The 18,939-nt window shown below is 35.7% G+C and overlaps 1 protein-coding gene across 4 annotated transcripts in view; it reads right to left on the bottom strand.

Moving 5' to 3' along the window:
- The window catches only part of auh (AU RNA binding protein/enoyl-CoA hydratase), a 50,109-nt gene that overhangs the window by 8,292 nt on the left and 22,878 nt on the right, over positions 1-18,939 (bottom strand). For all 4 annotated transcript variants that reach the window (XR_010896226.1, XM_067398377.1, XM_067398378.1 and 1 more), the window contains 3 exons: positions 5,259-5,446; positions 5,127-5,177; positions 454-501 (listed from right to left, as the gene is read on the bottom strand). Coding sequence is in view for 3 of the 4 variants with exons in the window: in XM_067398377.1 (XP_067254478.1) it covers positions 454-501; positions 5,127-5,177; positions 5,259-5,446 (287 nt within the window). In the remaining variant the exon portion in view is untranslated. The remainder of the gene's footprint in view (positions 1-453; positions 502-5,126; positions 5,178-5,258; positions 5,447-18,939) is intronic.

Genomic DNA, 18,939 nt, shown 5'->3' with positions numbered 1-18,939 from the left:
GTGCCGTCTTAAGAGCTAAATATAGTGGCTTTCTGAGTGATCTAGGCCAGCGTTCCCTCTCCGCATGAAGTGCATTATGTTAACACTTGAAATGTATGATACACAGACTGATTATATGAAATTACAGGCATTCTATATATTTATATAGCTACTTTTTTTATGTTTTGCCTTTATTTGACACTATGAGGATGTACGTGGGAGAGGAGAGAGAGGAACGGGATTGGGAAAGAACCTGGAGCTGGGATTCAAACTTGAGTTAATATGTCAGAGCCCCGTCCACAAGGACACGGCTCTTGAAAGGTTTATTTATCATCGTTAAAATATATTTCTCCATGCTGAAAACAAATAGGGACTTTGGAAAAAAACTGTTGTGCTTTATTGTAGAACAATATTTTGGCTCAACAAAAACAGAATAGTATTTTTGATTCTCAGAGAAATTTTGTGTAAACATACCTGAGCATAACATGCCTCTTCAATGGCTAATCCTGTCTTTAAATCCACCTGGAAAAAAAATAAAAAAATAATTAACAACATCACACTAGTTTTGCATCATCCCTTTTCATTTGCAGTCATGAACCACAGCTACTGTATTAGTTGTGAGAACACTTAAGTCTGAATAGATGTTGAGTGCCCACACAACACACTTTCTTTTCTCCTTGTAGCCGTAGGAACAAACCATCCAATAAACGTGCAAGAGCTCCTCATGACAACACAGAAGAACAGAGACCTAATTTTGTAGGTGACCTTGGCATTTTACAAAAACAGAAATATCTGAACTCCTTACTAGAAAAACAACCAAATTTTAAGTAAATGTCCTTTGGCATTAGAGGCTCAATAGAGCTCTTTCTCCGTTTCAACAACGACAGCTCTTCTAAAGAAGGTCAGATGAAAATGAGCTATTTCGCTTCCTAGTGAAGCATCTTCAAATGTAAGGAATTGCTTTTTTCATCACAGGCACATTGGAAAAAACGTGTCAGTGGCAACATTTCTGCAAAATGATATTGTGTTGCTTCTTGCATGTTTCGCAACACTTTCAAAGTGAAATGTCTGGTGAGTGACACCAGCACTTTTTTAAGAGCACTTTCAGTTTTCTCTGAAACATGAATTTGAATATGACAATGTTGTATTATGTGTACACTGAAAAAAAAAAAAAAAATCCCTGTAAAATTTACGGTTAAAGGTGCCCTAGATTCAAAAATTGAATTTAAGACCTCCGAAGAACAGGCGAATCTCAACATAACACCGACTGTTACGTAACAGTTGGGGTGTACGCCCCCGATATTTGCATATGCCAGCCCATGTTCAAGGAAATACACAAGGGCAGCCAGTATTAACGTCTGGATCTGTGCACAGCTGAATCATCAGACTAGGTAAACAAGCAAGAATAATAGCGAAAAATGGCAGATTATAATAACTGGCATGATCAATGATAACATATTTTTAGTGATGTTTGTGAATTGTCTTTCTAAATGTTTCGTTAGCATGTTGCTAATGTACTGTTAAATGTGGTTAAAGTTACCATTGTTTCTTACTGTATTCAAAGACAAGAGCCGTCGCTATTTTCATTTTTAAACACTTGCAGTCTGTATAATACATAAACCCAACTTCATTCTTTATAAATCACTCCAACAGTGTGTAATGCTAGCTTTAGCCACGGAGCACTATCAAACTCGTTCAGAATCAAATGTAAACATCCAAATAAACACTGTACTTACGCGATTAGACGTTGCATGATGAACAATTTGTAAAGATCCATTTTGAGGGTTGTAATAGGGTTATATTTATGGGGTTTAAGGCAAGCGCAAACTCTTGGGGTGTGGAGCACGAGATTTAAAGGGGGCGCGTACCCTGAATCGGCGCATTTATAATGATAGGCAGTTAAAAAAATTTATAAAAAAAAAAAAAATCTATGGGGTATTTTGAGCTGAAACTTCACAGACACATTCAGGGGACACTTAAGACTTATATTACATCTTTTGAAAACATGTTCTTTGGCACCTTAAAAAAAAATGGCAGCTGTGGTTTTCATAACTTTGCCTTAAAAAAAATACATTAGCAACGTTTTAGGTTTTACGGGACAGCACTTAGTTTACTGTCTATTTTACAGTTCAAAATAATTTAAAGGTTTATATTGTAATAATTACGGTTCATAACTGTTTATTTTACACACTGTAAAAAAAAAATTATATATATATATATATATATATATATATATATATATATATATACACATTTCATTAACTGATATAATGTTAATTTACCAACCTACTGAAGTACTAATATCTGTTTTGTACCTTTACACTGACAACGACCAAACACAGCAGTGATGAGATGTCACATGATGAATCAAAGCTCATCACAAGCAGTCATTCACACAAACACTAAACACCATCATGGTAACACACATGAAATTTTAAAAATGCAATAAACATTAATTTAAAAACATTAGATGTAACATAAATCCCTAATGTACATAACTGATTAGAAAAAAAAACTAAGAACAACTAAGAAGAAACCATTTATTTCAACGAAAATACATCAAATGTGAAGTGTCAAGCAGGGAATTGAGGGAATGTCAATTTATGTTTTTCCACTGTAAATTATACAATGACTTTCACTTCAAAAACTGTAAATTTAATGGTATTTTACCATAAAATTACATTAAATGTACTGTTAGATCACCGTATATAGTACGGAAACCTTTCTGTTAACCGTTTTTCACTGCAGCATTTTTTTTACAGTCTTTTACAGTTAAAAATCACGGGAATTTTTTTTACAGTGTATGAATTATTATGTAAATGAAATGTCTGGTGACTGGCACTAAAATGTTAATCCTCTATCACGTTTGAAAATAACGTACCACCTACTCTAAACCTGACTGATAGTGTTAAAAGCAAACGTGAGATAAAAACTTCAAGTCTTTGAGCTTTGTTGTCATGACTGGTGCTTCATGGGACTCGACATGAGCACATTGCAAGTGCAGTGCTATACCAGGTGAGCCACCAAGCAAGTTTAATATGTCAGAAAAGCCACACATATGGAGCTATGTGATACAAACATCAAAATATATTCGTTTACAAATGATGCACTATGATAAAAGGTCATATCATATTTCTGTGTGATTCCATGCACAATACTATGTCCTTATTAATTAATAATTTGCCCCTTTAATCATAATTTGTGTGAAAAGAATAGTTGTTGGTATTTTACTGCCTCTAGTGTTCATTTCAGCTGCACTGAATTGTATTGGTACATTTTAGGAGTTTTGTTAACATGTAGATAGAGGCACGTTTTTCCAATGAGCTTATGTTTGAGGAGGTCACTTCCTAAAGAACGCGTGGTGTTGACAGGCTGGCCTCTAGGGTCAAGGTAATGTCATAAAGCAGACTCTCTCTTTGGTATCTCAGATGACAGCTGCACGTACAACACACTTTTACTAGTAAGCACATACATGCTGAAAGATTGACGTAGGTAGTATAAAGCCCTAATCGAAAGGTAACTTTCTCACGTCTGTAAAATTAAATTTGCATGGCACCTCAGTGATAAAACTCATGCATTCAGATGGCGATTTATTCACGGTGGAGGAGTGAGTTTAGTGATCCTACGAACCCAGGAATGCGCTCACATGGTCGCATGATTGTCTTCTGTAAATAAAAGGTAATATGCTATGCTTGGAATAATACAAATAAATTCATACTTAACTTAATAATAGGAAAATAATATCACATTTATCAATAATATACCATTTTAAAATCGTATTGCTGTAATAGCCCATTTCAAATGTTTACATGCTTTTTTTCCTCTTTCTCCTTTCGCTGAGGTGGAGCAGTGATGAAATATTGTTCTTGTAAATACTTCACAGCATTTTAGTAATAAAAGTGTACATATTTAAAATGCATGCTAATAACAGTGAAGCGCCACTACATATGGTGTTCCACAGAGGTAAAAAAGGATAAAAGTGATACTGATAAAGGATTTAAACTGTGAAATTTAGAATTGATCTCCTCTTGTAAACTCAGAGATGTGCATTCGAATAGGGCTTAAAGGGTTAGTTCACCCAAAAATGAAAATTCTGTCATTTATTACTCACCCTCATGCCGTTACACACCCGTAAGACCTTCATTCATCTTCGGAACACAAATTAAGATATTTTTGTTAAAATCCGATGGCTCAGTGAGAACTCCATAGCCAGCAATGACATTTCCTCTCTCAAGATCCATTAAGGTACTAAAAACATATTTAAATTGGTTCTTGTGAGTACAGTGGTTCAATATTAATATTATAAAGCGACGAGAATACTTTTGGTGTGCCAAAATACGAAATAATTACTTATTTAGTGATGGCCGATTTCAGAACACTGCTTCAGGAAGCTTCGGAGTGTTATGATTCTTCTGTGTTGAATCATGATTCGGATCGCCTGTCAAACTGCTGAAATCATGTGACTTTGGCGCTCCGAACAGCTGATTCGACACACTGATTCCTGATGAAGCAGTGTTTTGAAATCGGCCATCACTATAAAAGTCATTTTGTTTTTTTTGGCGCACCAAAAATATTCTCGTCGCTTTATAATATTAATATTAAACCACTGTACTCACATGAACTGATTTAAATATGTTTTTAGTACCTTTATGGATCTTGAGAGAGGAAATGTCATTGCTCTCTATGGAGGCATCACTGAGCCATCGGATTTCAACTAAAATATCTTAATTTGAGTTCTGAAGATTAACAAAGGTCTTAAGGGTGTGGAATGGCATGAGGGTGAGTAATAGATGACAGAATTTTTGGGTGAACTAATCCTTTAACATTGGTATATCTGCTCAATCATTATGTTTGTTCTTTTATGTTCGCTCACGGACAGCAGAAAAACAACTAGATTATCTATTATACAACTATAATAATTATACTAACTTGTATCAAAATAAATATCAACTTTTTAAATGGAGGAGAAAATTTTTCCAGCCTTTTTTGGTTGATGTCAAAAGCAGTTTGTTCAATCAAACTCTACAGTATTTTGGCAAACATTCTAGTCACTTGGTAAAAGATGCAAACACAGATAGGTTGCCTCACTCTCAAGAAAACAACTCTTTATTTTTGATCAGAAAAGTCAGTACAATGTGCAATCTTACCTCCATTCCCTGGTTGATTGCTAACTTCGCCATTCTAATTGCAATTGGCCCCTGAGAGAGAACAATCATCAAACCTTCATTAGAACACTGGACATTAAGAAACTGTAGAAGCTAAATGAGCGAGCATCATACCTGAGGGATGAATTCACGGGCCAGATCCAGAGCTCGCAAATACGCAGCATCTCCACTCTGATTTTGCTCCACGGCATGATTGACTAGGCCAAGACTCTTGGCCTCATCACCACTCAGCACCCGTGCCGCGAATATCAGCTCTTTAGCTATGGACACTCCTACAGTTCGGGGCAGACGCTGAGTTCCCCCTACAGCCAGAATATGATGACAAATAATGTTATAGAAATATGTGACTTGGAATTACATTCAAAGCATGTATGATTACAGTTTAAAAGTCTGGGGCTAATAAATATTTTAGTTTTTGACAAAAGACATGTCTTCTGCTCACCAAGGCTTTGATTTTTTTTAATCAAAAATACAGAAAAAAAAAAGTAATATAGAGAAATATTACTATACCATTTAAAATAACTGTTTTCTATTGTTTTTAAATTTTAATTTATTCCTGTGATGCAAAGCTGAATTTTCAGCATCATTACACCAGGCTTCAGTGTCACATTATTATTATTATTATCAAAGCTGAAATCTTCATATTTTCGGCTTCTCTTCGAACCTTCGAATCTTCCAAAGACATACCGGCAAAACTCAATGCTCAAGTTATCTGATCGGCTAAACTATAGTGCCAGATGCTTCGTTTTATGTTTACGGTGTCTAAAGGCCTTTGCACACTAAATCCAAAATTCGCATGCAAAACTTTCACACCTTAAAAAATAAATTCGACCTCACGTTATCAATCACGTTTACACACTGCCTCCAAAACCTTCGTCCGTCATAAAAATATTCAGATTAGGTTTGATTTTCTGCATTTTTTTGCATCTGCTGCATGCATTTTGAGAGACATTTTGACAATTCAGAGCCACTGTTTCGCAAACGCAAAAATCCAGAATGCCATCTGACAAGTTGATCCACATTGTCTACAGCACAAAGCAGTAGCACTGTATGACACACACAGTACGGAATACAAAGAGACTATAAAGACAGATTGTGCCAGTAGCAAAGCATCAAACTGAGCCACTGACATCCTGAAGTAAACTTTGAAATGCCTGGGACAATCGCGCAGCTCCTTGATGAGGTGAACTCTCCTTTCTCTCTAATGCAATCTCAGGATTGGATGGACCCAATATTTCCTCTTTCTTTTCTCTTCTTATGAAGATAGAGGACAACTAAATCGTGCTCACTGCTTGAAGACGTCATTTTGTATTGTTTTGGGGTTTTTTTCGCAACGCATTCATTAAATACGCCATTAATATGAATTTTTAGGATTAAGGATGAATACGAAAAAAAGCATGCGAACATTTCTGACTCAGAGTGTGCAAAGGCCTTAAGGCTGTCAAAGAGAGAGATGTGACTTCTTAGGACACCTTTTGTCAATTCTCTTTAAAGTGTTAGAAAACTCTCCATTTGACCACAGGTTAGTTCTGAGTAGAATTTTGAAAATTGAGCAAAAAGTTGGTGTGGAGTAAGTTGTATTGTGCTTCAGTGGTCTTAACACTATCAAAAATACACACTGTAATTTGCAACTGCAACAAAAGGCTGCATCTTAGCAGTGACTCAGGCCACCTCTCCATACTCAGAAACACTCATGAGATAAATGTTTGTTGCACACAATCATTTGAAAGGTACTTGGGTCATTCATTGAAAGTGTTGTGGTGGAAGACAAAAATTCATGATCTGTGTTTCAGCATGGTATCGACTGTGCAGCCTGAGCTTTAGAAAATTGTACAAAAAGCAGTGTTTTACAATGAGTTTTGAAAATGACTGGCCCACTTGTTGCACCCATGTTCCTGGAAGCCTTATAATTTATTTCAATTTACATTTTCACTGCTTAAACTAATCTACACTTGCGCATTGCAATGGGCAGTTAAGGTCACAATCCACATGTACAAAAATGGAGGTAATTATGGTCACTACAACACAAAGTAGAAACAAGGAAAATTGTACAAACCATTTTGTATTCAATTCAAAACAGCAGAATAAACAGAAATTGCCAGCAAACAAATTAAGGTACAATAAGAGAGAGAGAGAGAGAGAGAGAGAGAGAGAGAGAGAGTGTTTGTGCATTTTTGTGACATATCAGGACACAAATTTGCATAATGACATGGGTATGACAAGGAGAGGGACTTGAGGACATCACCCCATGTCCCCATTTTTCAAAAGGCTTATAAGTCATACAGAATGAGTTTTCTAGAGAAAGTAAAAAAAGTACAAGTTTCCTGTGATAGGTAGGTTTAGGGGTAGGGGTAGTGTAGGCGGATAGAAAGTAAGGTTTCTACAGTATAAAAACCATTATGCCTATGGAATTTCCCCACAATTCACAAAAACAAACCTGTGTGTGTGTGTGTCTGTGCGCACCCATGTTTGAGAATCTGAAGCTGTGCATGCTTATGACAGGCTGTAATGTTTTTAAACAATAGCTAGAATTTTATCTATTTAACTGCAGGAAATGAACGTTTATCATTGATATCTAGGTAACGTATGTTGAAAACATTTTACTGGTTTTGCTAGACATGCCAAGTGATAAGGAAAATAGATATGTACTAGCATTCTAGTTAAGGGCAAACTGTATATTTTTCAATTCTATTCCAAACTTTTTACTGGTAGAGCTTGAATAATAACTACAGTAGAGTTCAAAATGACCAGGGTTATCAAGTTCTAGTACACAAAACAAATAAACAGCAACATAAAATCATATTAAAAGTAGGGCTGTCAAATGATTAATCGCATACTAAATAAAAGTTTGAGTTTGCCTAATATATGTGGGTGAACTGTGTGTAATTAATATGTATATACAAATACACACAAATTAATGTATATATTTAAGAGAAATATGGGATTTGTGTACAAAATATTTTTATTAATATATAAATTATATAAAAATATAAATACATATACTTGTAAATATTTCTCAAATATATACATGAATGTGTTTGTATTTATATATACATAATAATTACATACAGTTCACCCACATATATTATTAGACAAACTCAACCTTTTATTTTGTATGCGATTAATCGCGATTAATCGTTTAACAGCCCTAATTAAAAGTAAATCAATTGTCAGATAATTAGGATATTTTATGTGCGCTACATTTAAAGTCTTGTGATAAATTTCAGTTTGTTCTTCACACAAACATGCATCCGCATTCAGATTAAAAAATGCCATTGGTTCAAAATGCCAATGGTTTCGATGTACTAACTGAATGCAGTTGCACAAGTTTGATATACAGTGTGCAGCCGAAAGTTTCAGTGGATGGGAATGTCTCACTGTTCCCTGCATAAAGCTATCGGCTTCAGAAGACTTATAGAATATAATATATAGAGGAATATAGAGTACAAGTCGAATGGTCTAATGGTTCTTTCTGTGGTGTTTTTTGGAGTTAAGAGTCTGATTTATTGTTGTATGGAAAAGAGCCTTATAAATATTCCTAAATACTTGCGTTGCACAGAAAACAACAAAATACAGGTTTGGAAAAACATGAGGGGGAATACATTTTCATTTTTGGGAATTTTATTATGTGCAGATACTGTTGTAACCAAGCCATTTTTAGGTTGATTTCCCGAAGAGTGTAAACACTGTAGGGCTTTGGAAAACTTTCTTTATATTATTGAAATCAGTATTTATCATTTCTAAGACAACCTGAATTCATAATATTTGAAGCATGAATCTTTTCTTTAGAAATTTACTGTTGTGGCATGTAACCGCAACTTACAAGGACAGGTTCCTTTCACAGTTGTAATCAGGCCATCTTTTGACTCTGTTGCACAACTCTTACTCAAGATCTTGTGTGAAATATGTTTACACATGAAAGCACAAAGACGTGTTGCATAAGTGCTCACTAATAAAGCAGTTCACAACCCTCCATGGGCAACTGCCACTTCTCTCTGGCAAAAAGAGAAAAAGAAAACATGAATAAATCATAGTGTTTATAAATCTAGGACAAGGCCACACTGACTGACTGTCTTTCCTTCCAGTTTGACTATTTCTGATTAACGCTCTTGGACAGCAGTGCAAGTATTCGACCGTAGGACTTTTATACAGTACATGCAGACAACCACAATATATAATGAGCAATGACAAGATCTAATTTTTCATTAGCCTTCATTCAAATCTATATTTTTGGCTACCAAAGACCTTAAAATAGTTTATGATAATCACTGTTTTTAGAGAACTAGATGAAAAATAGTATATCAAATGTGTCATGTATTGGTGGATTTTTTTTTTAGACTAAACTCTACGACTTGAGCAGCATTTAGTAATAAACAACATTGTTACGCAGCTGAGATTTCGCAAGAAATTCAGGGAAATCCTTGCATCACATCAGTCCTGGCCAGTGAGAAAGTGGCCTTTGCCTTCATACAGTGCATTTAAAAACCCCCCCCCCCCCCCCCCCCCCAAACACACAAAAAAATAAAAAATAAAAAAAAGAACCATTACCATAAACGGTGTCAACATGTTGAAGAAAGACTAAGGGCAAAGACTGTGACGGAGGTTAGCTCAGGGTTGTTTTGAAATCGGCAGCAGAGGCTGGTAAATGTTACACATTGCATTCCAAGAAACCGGAGAGGCCGTCAAGAAAAAGCGTCATAGTCAAACATGTGCTTGAGTTCCTGGAAAGGCTACACAATCCCTGCAACATTTAATCTAATCTTGTCCAGTTTGACAGGGGTTAGAGATTGCAAATGCACGGACTAGGCATATATAGTGAAGTGATCACACATCTATACTTTCAAATAACATGTACATTTTAAAGGTCCCGTTTTTCGTGTTTTTTTGAAGCTTTGATTGTGTTTATAGTGTGCAATATAACATGTGTTCATGTTTCGCGTGTAAAAAAAACCACAGTATTTTTCACATAATTTACTTATCTGTATACCGCTGTTTCCACTGTCATAATAACGGGCTGATGACTTCCTTGTTCTATGAAGTCCCTCCTTCAGAAATACGTAACGAGAATGCCAGCGGTTCCTGTGTTGTGATTCAACAGCTCTGAGCCAAGTCACGCCTCTTACCATAACGTGGAGATGCACGCGCTCAGTGTTATTGTAAACATGTCTTTAATTTTACCCTATCAATTTGAGCCGGAATCAGACCCGGTGATTGGACTGCGGGATGAAAATAACAGCGTTTCAACGACATGGCGACAAACACACTCTACAAACGCAACTCTTGTGTATTCCTGTGGGCGGAGGTTAGTAAAAAAACTGTTTTAGTGACGTCATTAAAGAAGGAAGAAGAGGGATGTAGTCCAAACTGGCCGTTCGATGTAGACGACTTCTGTTAAATAAAATATCTCGCTTGGCACTGAACTTTGAGCTTTAAAATTTTACAGATTTTATTTATACTCTAACAACAACATTACACACTAACTAAAGTTTGAAACATGGGATCACGAAGAACGGGACCTTTAAGACTGATGATGGAAACGTACAACTTTTTGTTTTACTTTGGGTTTTTAAGAAACCACCCATAATTCTCGGAAAGAAACTAATTGTTTTTGTACATACAAATTATGGTTCCGTTTCATAAAACTCATGCAGAATGCACTTGTGCAATTGATTTGATTTAAATTGCTGCATTTAGTTCAATGTTACAATTTAAGAAACAAATTACTATTTAGATTACTATTCAAAAATTCATTCTGCTTTCCGATAAAAGAATGAGGCCCGACGTTGGCAAGAAAACCTGCAAATACCTATATTCTGAAAATGTGGTTAAAAGCACATTTTGACTGACAGATGTGCACACATTCTTATTTAACTACTTTAACTGAGTAATGCCACACAAACACTCTTTTAACGGTAAAGTCATGATGCAAGCTTGTCTTTCAACACCATTAGAAAATAAAACGTGAACAAGCACACACAAAACATTTACTGCAACACTCCACCCAATTTAGCTGGTATCACTGCTTTTCGCTGTATTTAAAAGGTGTGTCAGTGATGTCATATGTCTCGCACACAAAAACACACGTCTCACATGGCACTTCTATTAAGAAGGCCTATAGCCTATTCCACTGGCCATGGACTGACCTTCTGTTCCTCCTCATTACACACAAAACACCAATCATTCCCAGCACAGGACAGGAAGTATGAAGAACTATGAAAATATGTGATCTGCCCACATACAGTATTATAATTTAAAGGAACAGTTCATTGGAAAAGAAAAACTGTCATCAAAACATTTTACAATAAGGTTCTATTCATTAACAGGGTTTTGTGCATAATTGTACACATTCCCACAGGTATCGCGATTATAATGCTTTTATATTCCTGCAAACATTTATGCACTATATCAAGTAGGTTAGATGAGCAAATGAATCCAAACAGATTATCAGAGCAAATCAGTCATTTGAATATGGTTTGTGAAATTATGTCTCACAGAAAGTATTCAAATTACTGATTGCTCTGATAATTTGTTTGGATTCAGGTAGGTTAGATGAGCAAATGAATCCAAACCAAATATCAGAGCACTATGAATACTTTCTGTGAGACGTAATTTCAGAAACAGTGTGAGTGATTCAACTGTACCGCGTCTTCTCGCTCTCTCTCAAAATGCGCAAATGGCTTTACATCACTCTGCAAACAAGCTGCACACAGCGATACAAGACATTAGCTCCTGTTTCAGCAGGGACGTGCACAGACATTTTGGGGGGCAGGGGCTCAAGTGGAAAAAAGGGCACTTCTCATAATTATTTATTAAAAAAAATAAAAATAAACCCTTAAATATATTAAGACAACTCTGACTTCCTTACCAATTTATTTTAATTGCCTTACACTCATGCAATTGTTTTATACTCCACAGATTTCTACAAAATAATCAGTTCACACAGAGACCATGTTCTTCTTTAGCATTCACTAGGTTTATCACAAGAGAAGGCAACAGCAACTATTTTCAAGCGGCTATATTTAGAATAAATGACTACACCAAGGAGAGGGACTTTCACTGATAATTTGATTATTTTGCATAAAAATCAATAAATTGTTTTAATTCTTTTGGTGTTATTAGAATACTTCTTTCATGCAAGGGGCAATTTTAAGATTTTGGTTAATTTTTGCTGCCATGTCTTTTATTCTAATGGAAAGAAAACTTAACCCTAACTTTACACATTTAGATGGTGTTTGTTTTAAGCCTACTACCATCCATCTGTTTGCATCTGTAGATTTCTTCTAAATTAACCAAAACAAGCTAATCTGCATATTTAAACACATCAAGAGTTCTTTCCCCTGAAATGTTATAATTACATTATATATTAGAACAAATGCCTGCAGAGGGCGCCAAAAGCCTGCTGATTTTTGTTGTTACACAGCATGATCAAATCCACGATTAAAGCCAACCACCATAATTAAAAAATATATTAATAGTTAAATAATAATATTAGGTAACTTTTTTTTTTTTTGATAGAAATGAAAACTTCTATTAATGTATTATCCTGTGAACGCATGGATTTAAGAATAGCATTATGTAATGCTGTATTAAGATTTTTAAATAGTTTTAATAAATTGTGCATCCTTAGAAAACGAATAATTCGGTTCATGGATGCTCCTCTTCTGGTATTGACAGCCCTACAGATATCTTTAACATGCTTCAAAACGCAATGCATAGCACATTAAAATAAATGAAATTATAATATGACATAAATTACATTAGTATCAAATCAGGCAGATGCGTTGCTGGTGGTCAAACTATTAACGCAGCGTTAAACGTATAAATAATCTCACCCTTAAATAGTTTCACAAATTTCATATGTTTGTGAACATGCATAAGCTTCCTAAAAGAGATGCACGGGATGGACCCATCTAAGGCTTTTTTTCTTTTTTGCTTCTCATCGCCAGATAGCAATTGTCTTTTCCCAGTAATAGTTGTCACAAGTTTTCAGCCAACAGCAAACATGAGGAAGGGCGGGGCGCGCACGCGCGGGAATAAATGGCGTTTCGCAGAGAGAGGGCAGCTGAACTTGACAAAGCCGACCTGATATATAGTATTTAGTATTATTATTTTCATTATTATATTCAGTAAATATATTTTTGACATGGAAGCTGTGTGCAAATAGAAATATTTATTCATTTATTAAAACAAAAAAAAAAAGCACCCCAGAAAAAAGGGCACTTTCTCTCGAGGAAGAAAAAGGGCAGGTGCTCAAGCCCCCTTTTATGTCTATGTGTGCATGTGCCTGTGTTTCAGGACAGTTGACAGAATGTCACTTGCCAATTCAGGCCAGCGTTGCATCATCACAAAAGTTTTTCATTTGCACGTAATATTAAGTCTTAATAATTTAAACATTTAGATGATTTTAAACACACACATTCTCTGAGAGACAGTTTTCTGTGCGCTCTCAGCCAAAGTGTGCATATATAAAGTTGCCTATCAAACAGCTTGCGAGTATCAATTTAAGTATTCACGCAAACACAGCCAGTTATATCTTAAAGGTCCTCTAAGCGATGTCACGTGATTTTAGGCCTAAACATTTTTTGTCACATACAGCAAACATCTCCTCACTATCCGCTAGCTGCCTGTCCCCTGAACACACTGTAAAAAAATGTGGTCTCTGTAGTCGCCACAAGCTCCAAAAATGGCAACAAAAACAAACTGGTGCAGCCTGGACCACGAAACATAATAAACATGCTCCAGCCAATAACCGACAAGAATGATTTTAAATGCGCGTTCATGACTGTTTCAGGAAACACGGATGGAAGGGGAGGAGGAGGAGGAGGGAGGGTCTAGCTAGCCTGTTTTGTTTGACAACACTTTGAACGTCAACAGGAAGTCACTCCAAGGATCGCTTAGAGCACCTTTAAGTGAATGTAAGCAGTTGAGAAAGACAATGCATGTGCAACAGTATTTTGGATCCTTTCTTTTGATCTAAATGTGACAACAGCCTAGCATAACTGCTGCTCTCTGTCATCATGTTAATCAATCAATCAAAAAAAAAGAGAGAAATTTACTCACGGATCTTCACTGAATAACTTTTGTGGCATTAATCCAAAAAAAAAAAAAAAAAGGAATATTTGATTTATACAGTTAAGACTACGCAGTTATTTTATATTTGATTATTGAACTTCTGTGATATTTCTTACCTGAATACTACTGTTACCCCCCCTCCCAACTACAATTGTTTACATAAGCTAACAATTTTAAAAATAAATCAATGAATAAAGTATCTTAATGTTAATACAAATCAAAAGTTGTGTCTGTTAATATAATATGAACTTGAACTAAAATGTACTATCAATGAACAACTAACCAATATTCAGAAAGATTGTTAAATACTTTAACAAATGTATTGCTGATTGTTATTTAATGTTAAAGTAATTGTAACTAATTGTACCTCATTATAAAGTGCTACCTAAAACTTTGTGGAAAAAACAAAAAGGTGAATAAACTTAAGACAATTTTTTTCTTCTCTCTTAAAACAAAATTACAACTAATCTCAGTCTCATTAACCACCATATGTTTTAATATTTGTTATGATCATATGTGTAGACCAGCAATGAAAAGAGACAGATCAATCTGAAACCTGTGCAACAGTCCTTCTAAAGAATCTGGGCCAGGTTTACCAAGACATATTGAAGTACTGAAAAGTGCGTCAAGTTGATCTGTCATTAACTCACTCATACACGTTTATTATAAGGAATGACTTTGCTTACTGTAGAGTTAATCAATAAGGAGCTCACAATATTTCACTACTAGCTTAGCAGTGCCTGGAACTACTTAATATCAAATAAACATTGCTTGTAAGGATGTTAAAAACTGCACATTTCCAAAATAGACTAGTTGTTCAGGCAATACACCAAAAAATACACCATAACTGGCTTAAGGAAGCCCAGTATAATTAGGGTGGTTTCAGTCTTAAAAAGCAACCTTTGTTGAAATGAGGTCTACACAGAAACAAACAAATTAAAGCATTGCAGCTAAAAATATTAAAAAATAAAAATAATAGATTACGCCCTCTGGCCCCTCTCGAGTTATGTAGACACCTGGTCTTCTATTTCTGACCATCTAAATCATGTGATGGACAGTCTATTTTTGTATAATTTGACAGCAGTTCCAAAAGCTTTGATGACTCAAATGTGTTGTTCCACTAAATCTGGTTACAAAAATAAATATGCTTTTCAGAAAGCCATGGTCTAGAAAAGCCTTTGTATGGTTTATACAAATGGATATTGAAGATTTTGGTTTTATTCTTAATTTGGAAGTGGCAGAGGTGCCGATTCATTCTGCAATCACACAAATGGGATAGATTATGATTGAGATACTGTATATTCCATCTGTAGATGGACAAAAGTAACCTTGTCAGCAGTACTAAATGCAAATTGCACATGCAAAGAGTGTGTGGGGATGGGCAAAATAGTAGAAATTACAAATTTAGCACAGGCTCATTGGAAATATTTGCCACCACTCACTGGAAATTTCACTTTGAAAGTGTAGCAAAACGTGCAAGAAGCAATGTAATATTTTGCCACATGCACGCATTTCCAATGAACACAGGTTTTACAAATAACACACTTGTTCCCTTATAAGTCTTATATTCTATAAGATTTATAATATCAACACAATTCATGATTTTGTAGCTGTGGAAAACTGTTTGATGAACGATATACATTAATGTGTCCAACCCTATTCTTAAAAGACCATTATTGTAGAGTTACTTTCAACCTACTCCAACAGAACATGGATGTTTCTAGTAATACGAAACACCTTTAAACTCCGCAAGAAGATGGCTGTAGAGTTGATTGAAAATGCAGCAACTTTTGCCAAAACACATAAATGTCCTCAGCCATAAACAGGGGACACATGGAACATTTATGGACAAATCTTCATTAATTTTCATTGCATTCTTTATTCAAGATATTTAGAGGCTTAATATTTAGGGATTAATAACCATGAAGAGACAAAAGTTTTGTCTCTTATTTATTAACACTTTGTCTCATCACCTGGTTCTTGTGACCTGGTGTCTGTGAACTAAATTTGTGGGAAGAGCCTGTGGGATTAATTTTCTAAGGCCATTCTGTGATGTTTAACAGCCTTTTCTTCCAGTTTACATCTTTACTGTCAGCCCAGGAATTTGTACAGTTTTAGGGCTGACTTGGCTCCTACAATGTCCTACAACTTCTTTGTTCCCTTACATAATTCTTTTATAGGTCAACATAAATTCTTTCGCTGACTGGTCCCAACAGCATCTGTGTGTATAGCCCCTGATGCAACAACAGTAGACAATTTCCCAGACTTTGAGGTTTAATACCTTTAATACTTCATATTTCACTTTGTAAGGGCCAAACAGGTTGTGAACTTAAGCGGTGAAGCTGACTCTGTCCTCTCTAGTCTCGAGTGGAAGGTCACACCTGATCTTCCTCATTCTTAGAAGAGTTCCTTCATGACTGGCTTTGTGTGCTTCTTGGGCCAATAATGTTGACACTCATGCCTCATATGCTAAAATTCAAAATGCAGCATCCTCCTCATAAATGATTTTAATTCTTCTTCAAACTAAGAATTCAGAGTTCTTGTCCTTGAATTGTAATTGCAAACTTAGCGCTGAACAGGCATGGACTGAGTTGTTTTTGCAGCTGATCTTATTGCATATGTATTTGTAGGAGTTTCCCTTTCAGATGCAAAATTTATGGTAGTAGAGTATTTAAATGAATCATGCAACGCAATAAACTAATGCTTACGCTAGTCAATTTACTGGTATTTGTGCCATTATTTAACACCCCAAAAAAGCATTTCTTAAAAGCATGTCTTATATGTAACCCAACGCTAATTTGCACTGCTCTTGGAAGATTGCGTTAGTCATTATGTAAATGATTTGACTGTGTCTGCGATCTTTAAGCAGTAGATCACGCCCAAAACTTGCCACTCCCATCGGCGCATTTGCAGAATTGCGCTCTCATGCTAATTTGCCCTGTTTAGTAAATCTGGCCCTTATTGTCATACAGGGGAAGATCATGTCCTCTTGGTCTGTTAGAAAGAGACCTCTGAGAGCATCTAAGTGTTTTTTGTACAAATGGAAGTTAATGGTCACCAAAATTCTTCAACACTCTTCAAATTTATTTATGTTCTGCAGAAGAATTTATGTCATACAGGATGGGTGAGTAAATGATGACAGAATTTTCATTTTTTGGTGAAAAGTCCATGTATCTTAGTAGTTCTCATGTGTAAAGAAACAGTTGTGGCCACTGATAGCTGCATGGATATATGTACCGTGGTACAAACAGTATAAATGCTAGAAGCATTTGACTTCCTAAAGACTGAGGCTCTGTGCAGCTTTCGAAGCATTGAAAGTTTGTTATGACCTAGAAAATTTATAAAGAAAGACCCAAATCATGCTCAGCCCTCCCCGCTCCACTGGCATATTCATTTGTGCCGAAGGCATGTGGCCAAATGACTGGTCATCCAGGGTGTGAATATTCCTTAGCATAACAGTTGCTATTCTGACTCCACTATGTGCTGAGTCACTGGAAACCAGATTCATGCATGGAAAAGGCTTGCATGATTAAGCCAGACACAGGCTACGGTCCCAAATACTCTTAAGTCAATAGCCACCAACTGAAAATGTTCTGGGTTTAAAAGGTTTTTCAAACTCAGAGGCCTCCAGACTTTATGTGGAAGATTGCAATATCCTTTGCAATCTTGCAATTTTCCAAAAGCTACCAATCAAGCCCTATTTGGCAATCAGAGAGTCAAATAATTAACCTTGGAGAAGCAAGCCGTATACATTATTAACAGAGGCCTAAAAGGAACTTGCCCCAAGTCATTTAATTCTAAGTAATTAATCCAGAAATCAGAGTTCTGTTATCATTTATTAACTAGCTCTTTTCCATACAATGGTTGGTAGTAGTGACCACTGTTCCAAAACCTACACACATGCACATGAAATTTATCCATATGACTCACAAGCAATATTCAGAGTTTTTTTTTTAAAGGACCTATTATTATTATTATTTTTACATGTTCAACTTGCTTTAGTGTGTAATGGTGCTGTTTGAGCATGAAAAAGGTCTGCAAAGTTCCACAGCACAAAGTCACTCCAAAGGTAGTTAATCTGTATATCAGTGCACTTGTTTCTAAACTCCCTGAAATGCCTTGATTGTAGTCTTGAGTTTTCTCCTGGAAACTAACACTTTACAACATTCTTCATTTAAATCATTCCCACCCAAGGCATATGCAAAATAAAGGGACAGCCCCGGTTGAGTTAATTAGTAATGTGTTGAAACTCGCATTCATGGGGGGTGACATATCCCAAACACGCAATCACAACACAGTGGTCCAGGTGACCAATCAGAGCACATCGCACATTTTGGAAAGAGGGGCTTCATAGAGACAGGAACTAAACAGATTATTACTGACAGATTGGGAAGAGAGGAGCAACAACAATGTCAAATATGTTAAAAACAAAGTTTTTTGAACATTCAAGCATTAAAAAAAACTTAGTAGAGCCCCCAAAAAATCAATATGGCCTCTTTCAAGCCAGATTGAAATTTAAGTTATTAACTGAATGTCATCTCCTCCATTAAATAACTTCTCCTTCTGTGTTCCATCTTATGTAGATAACATTGTTTTTTTGTTTTTGTTTTTGGTGTACCATTCCTTATTTGGATGTAGTTGAGTTAAGTACAGAAATGGATGTCCACACAAATACAAAAATGAGAGGTTTAACTTTTCAGATAACAGGTCAAAGAGGAAATTG

Source organism: Chanodichthys erythropterus, chromosome 10, assembly GCF_024489055.1.
Source record: "Chanodichthys erythropterus isolate Z2021 chromosome 10, ASM2448905v1, whole genome shotgun sequence".
Lineage (NCBI taxonomy): Eukaryota > Metazoa > Chordata > Actinopteri > Cypriniformes > Xenocyprididae > Chanodichthys > Chanodichthys erythropterus.
Note: the sequence above shows the minus strand (reverse complement) of the source record. Positions and strands in the feature narration are given on the sequence as shown.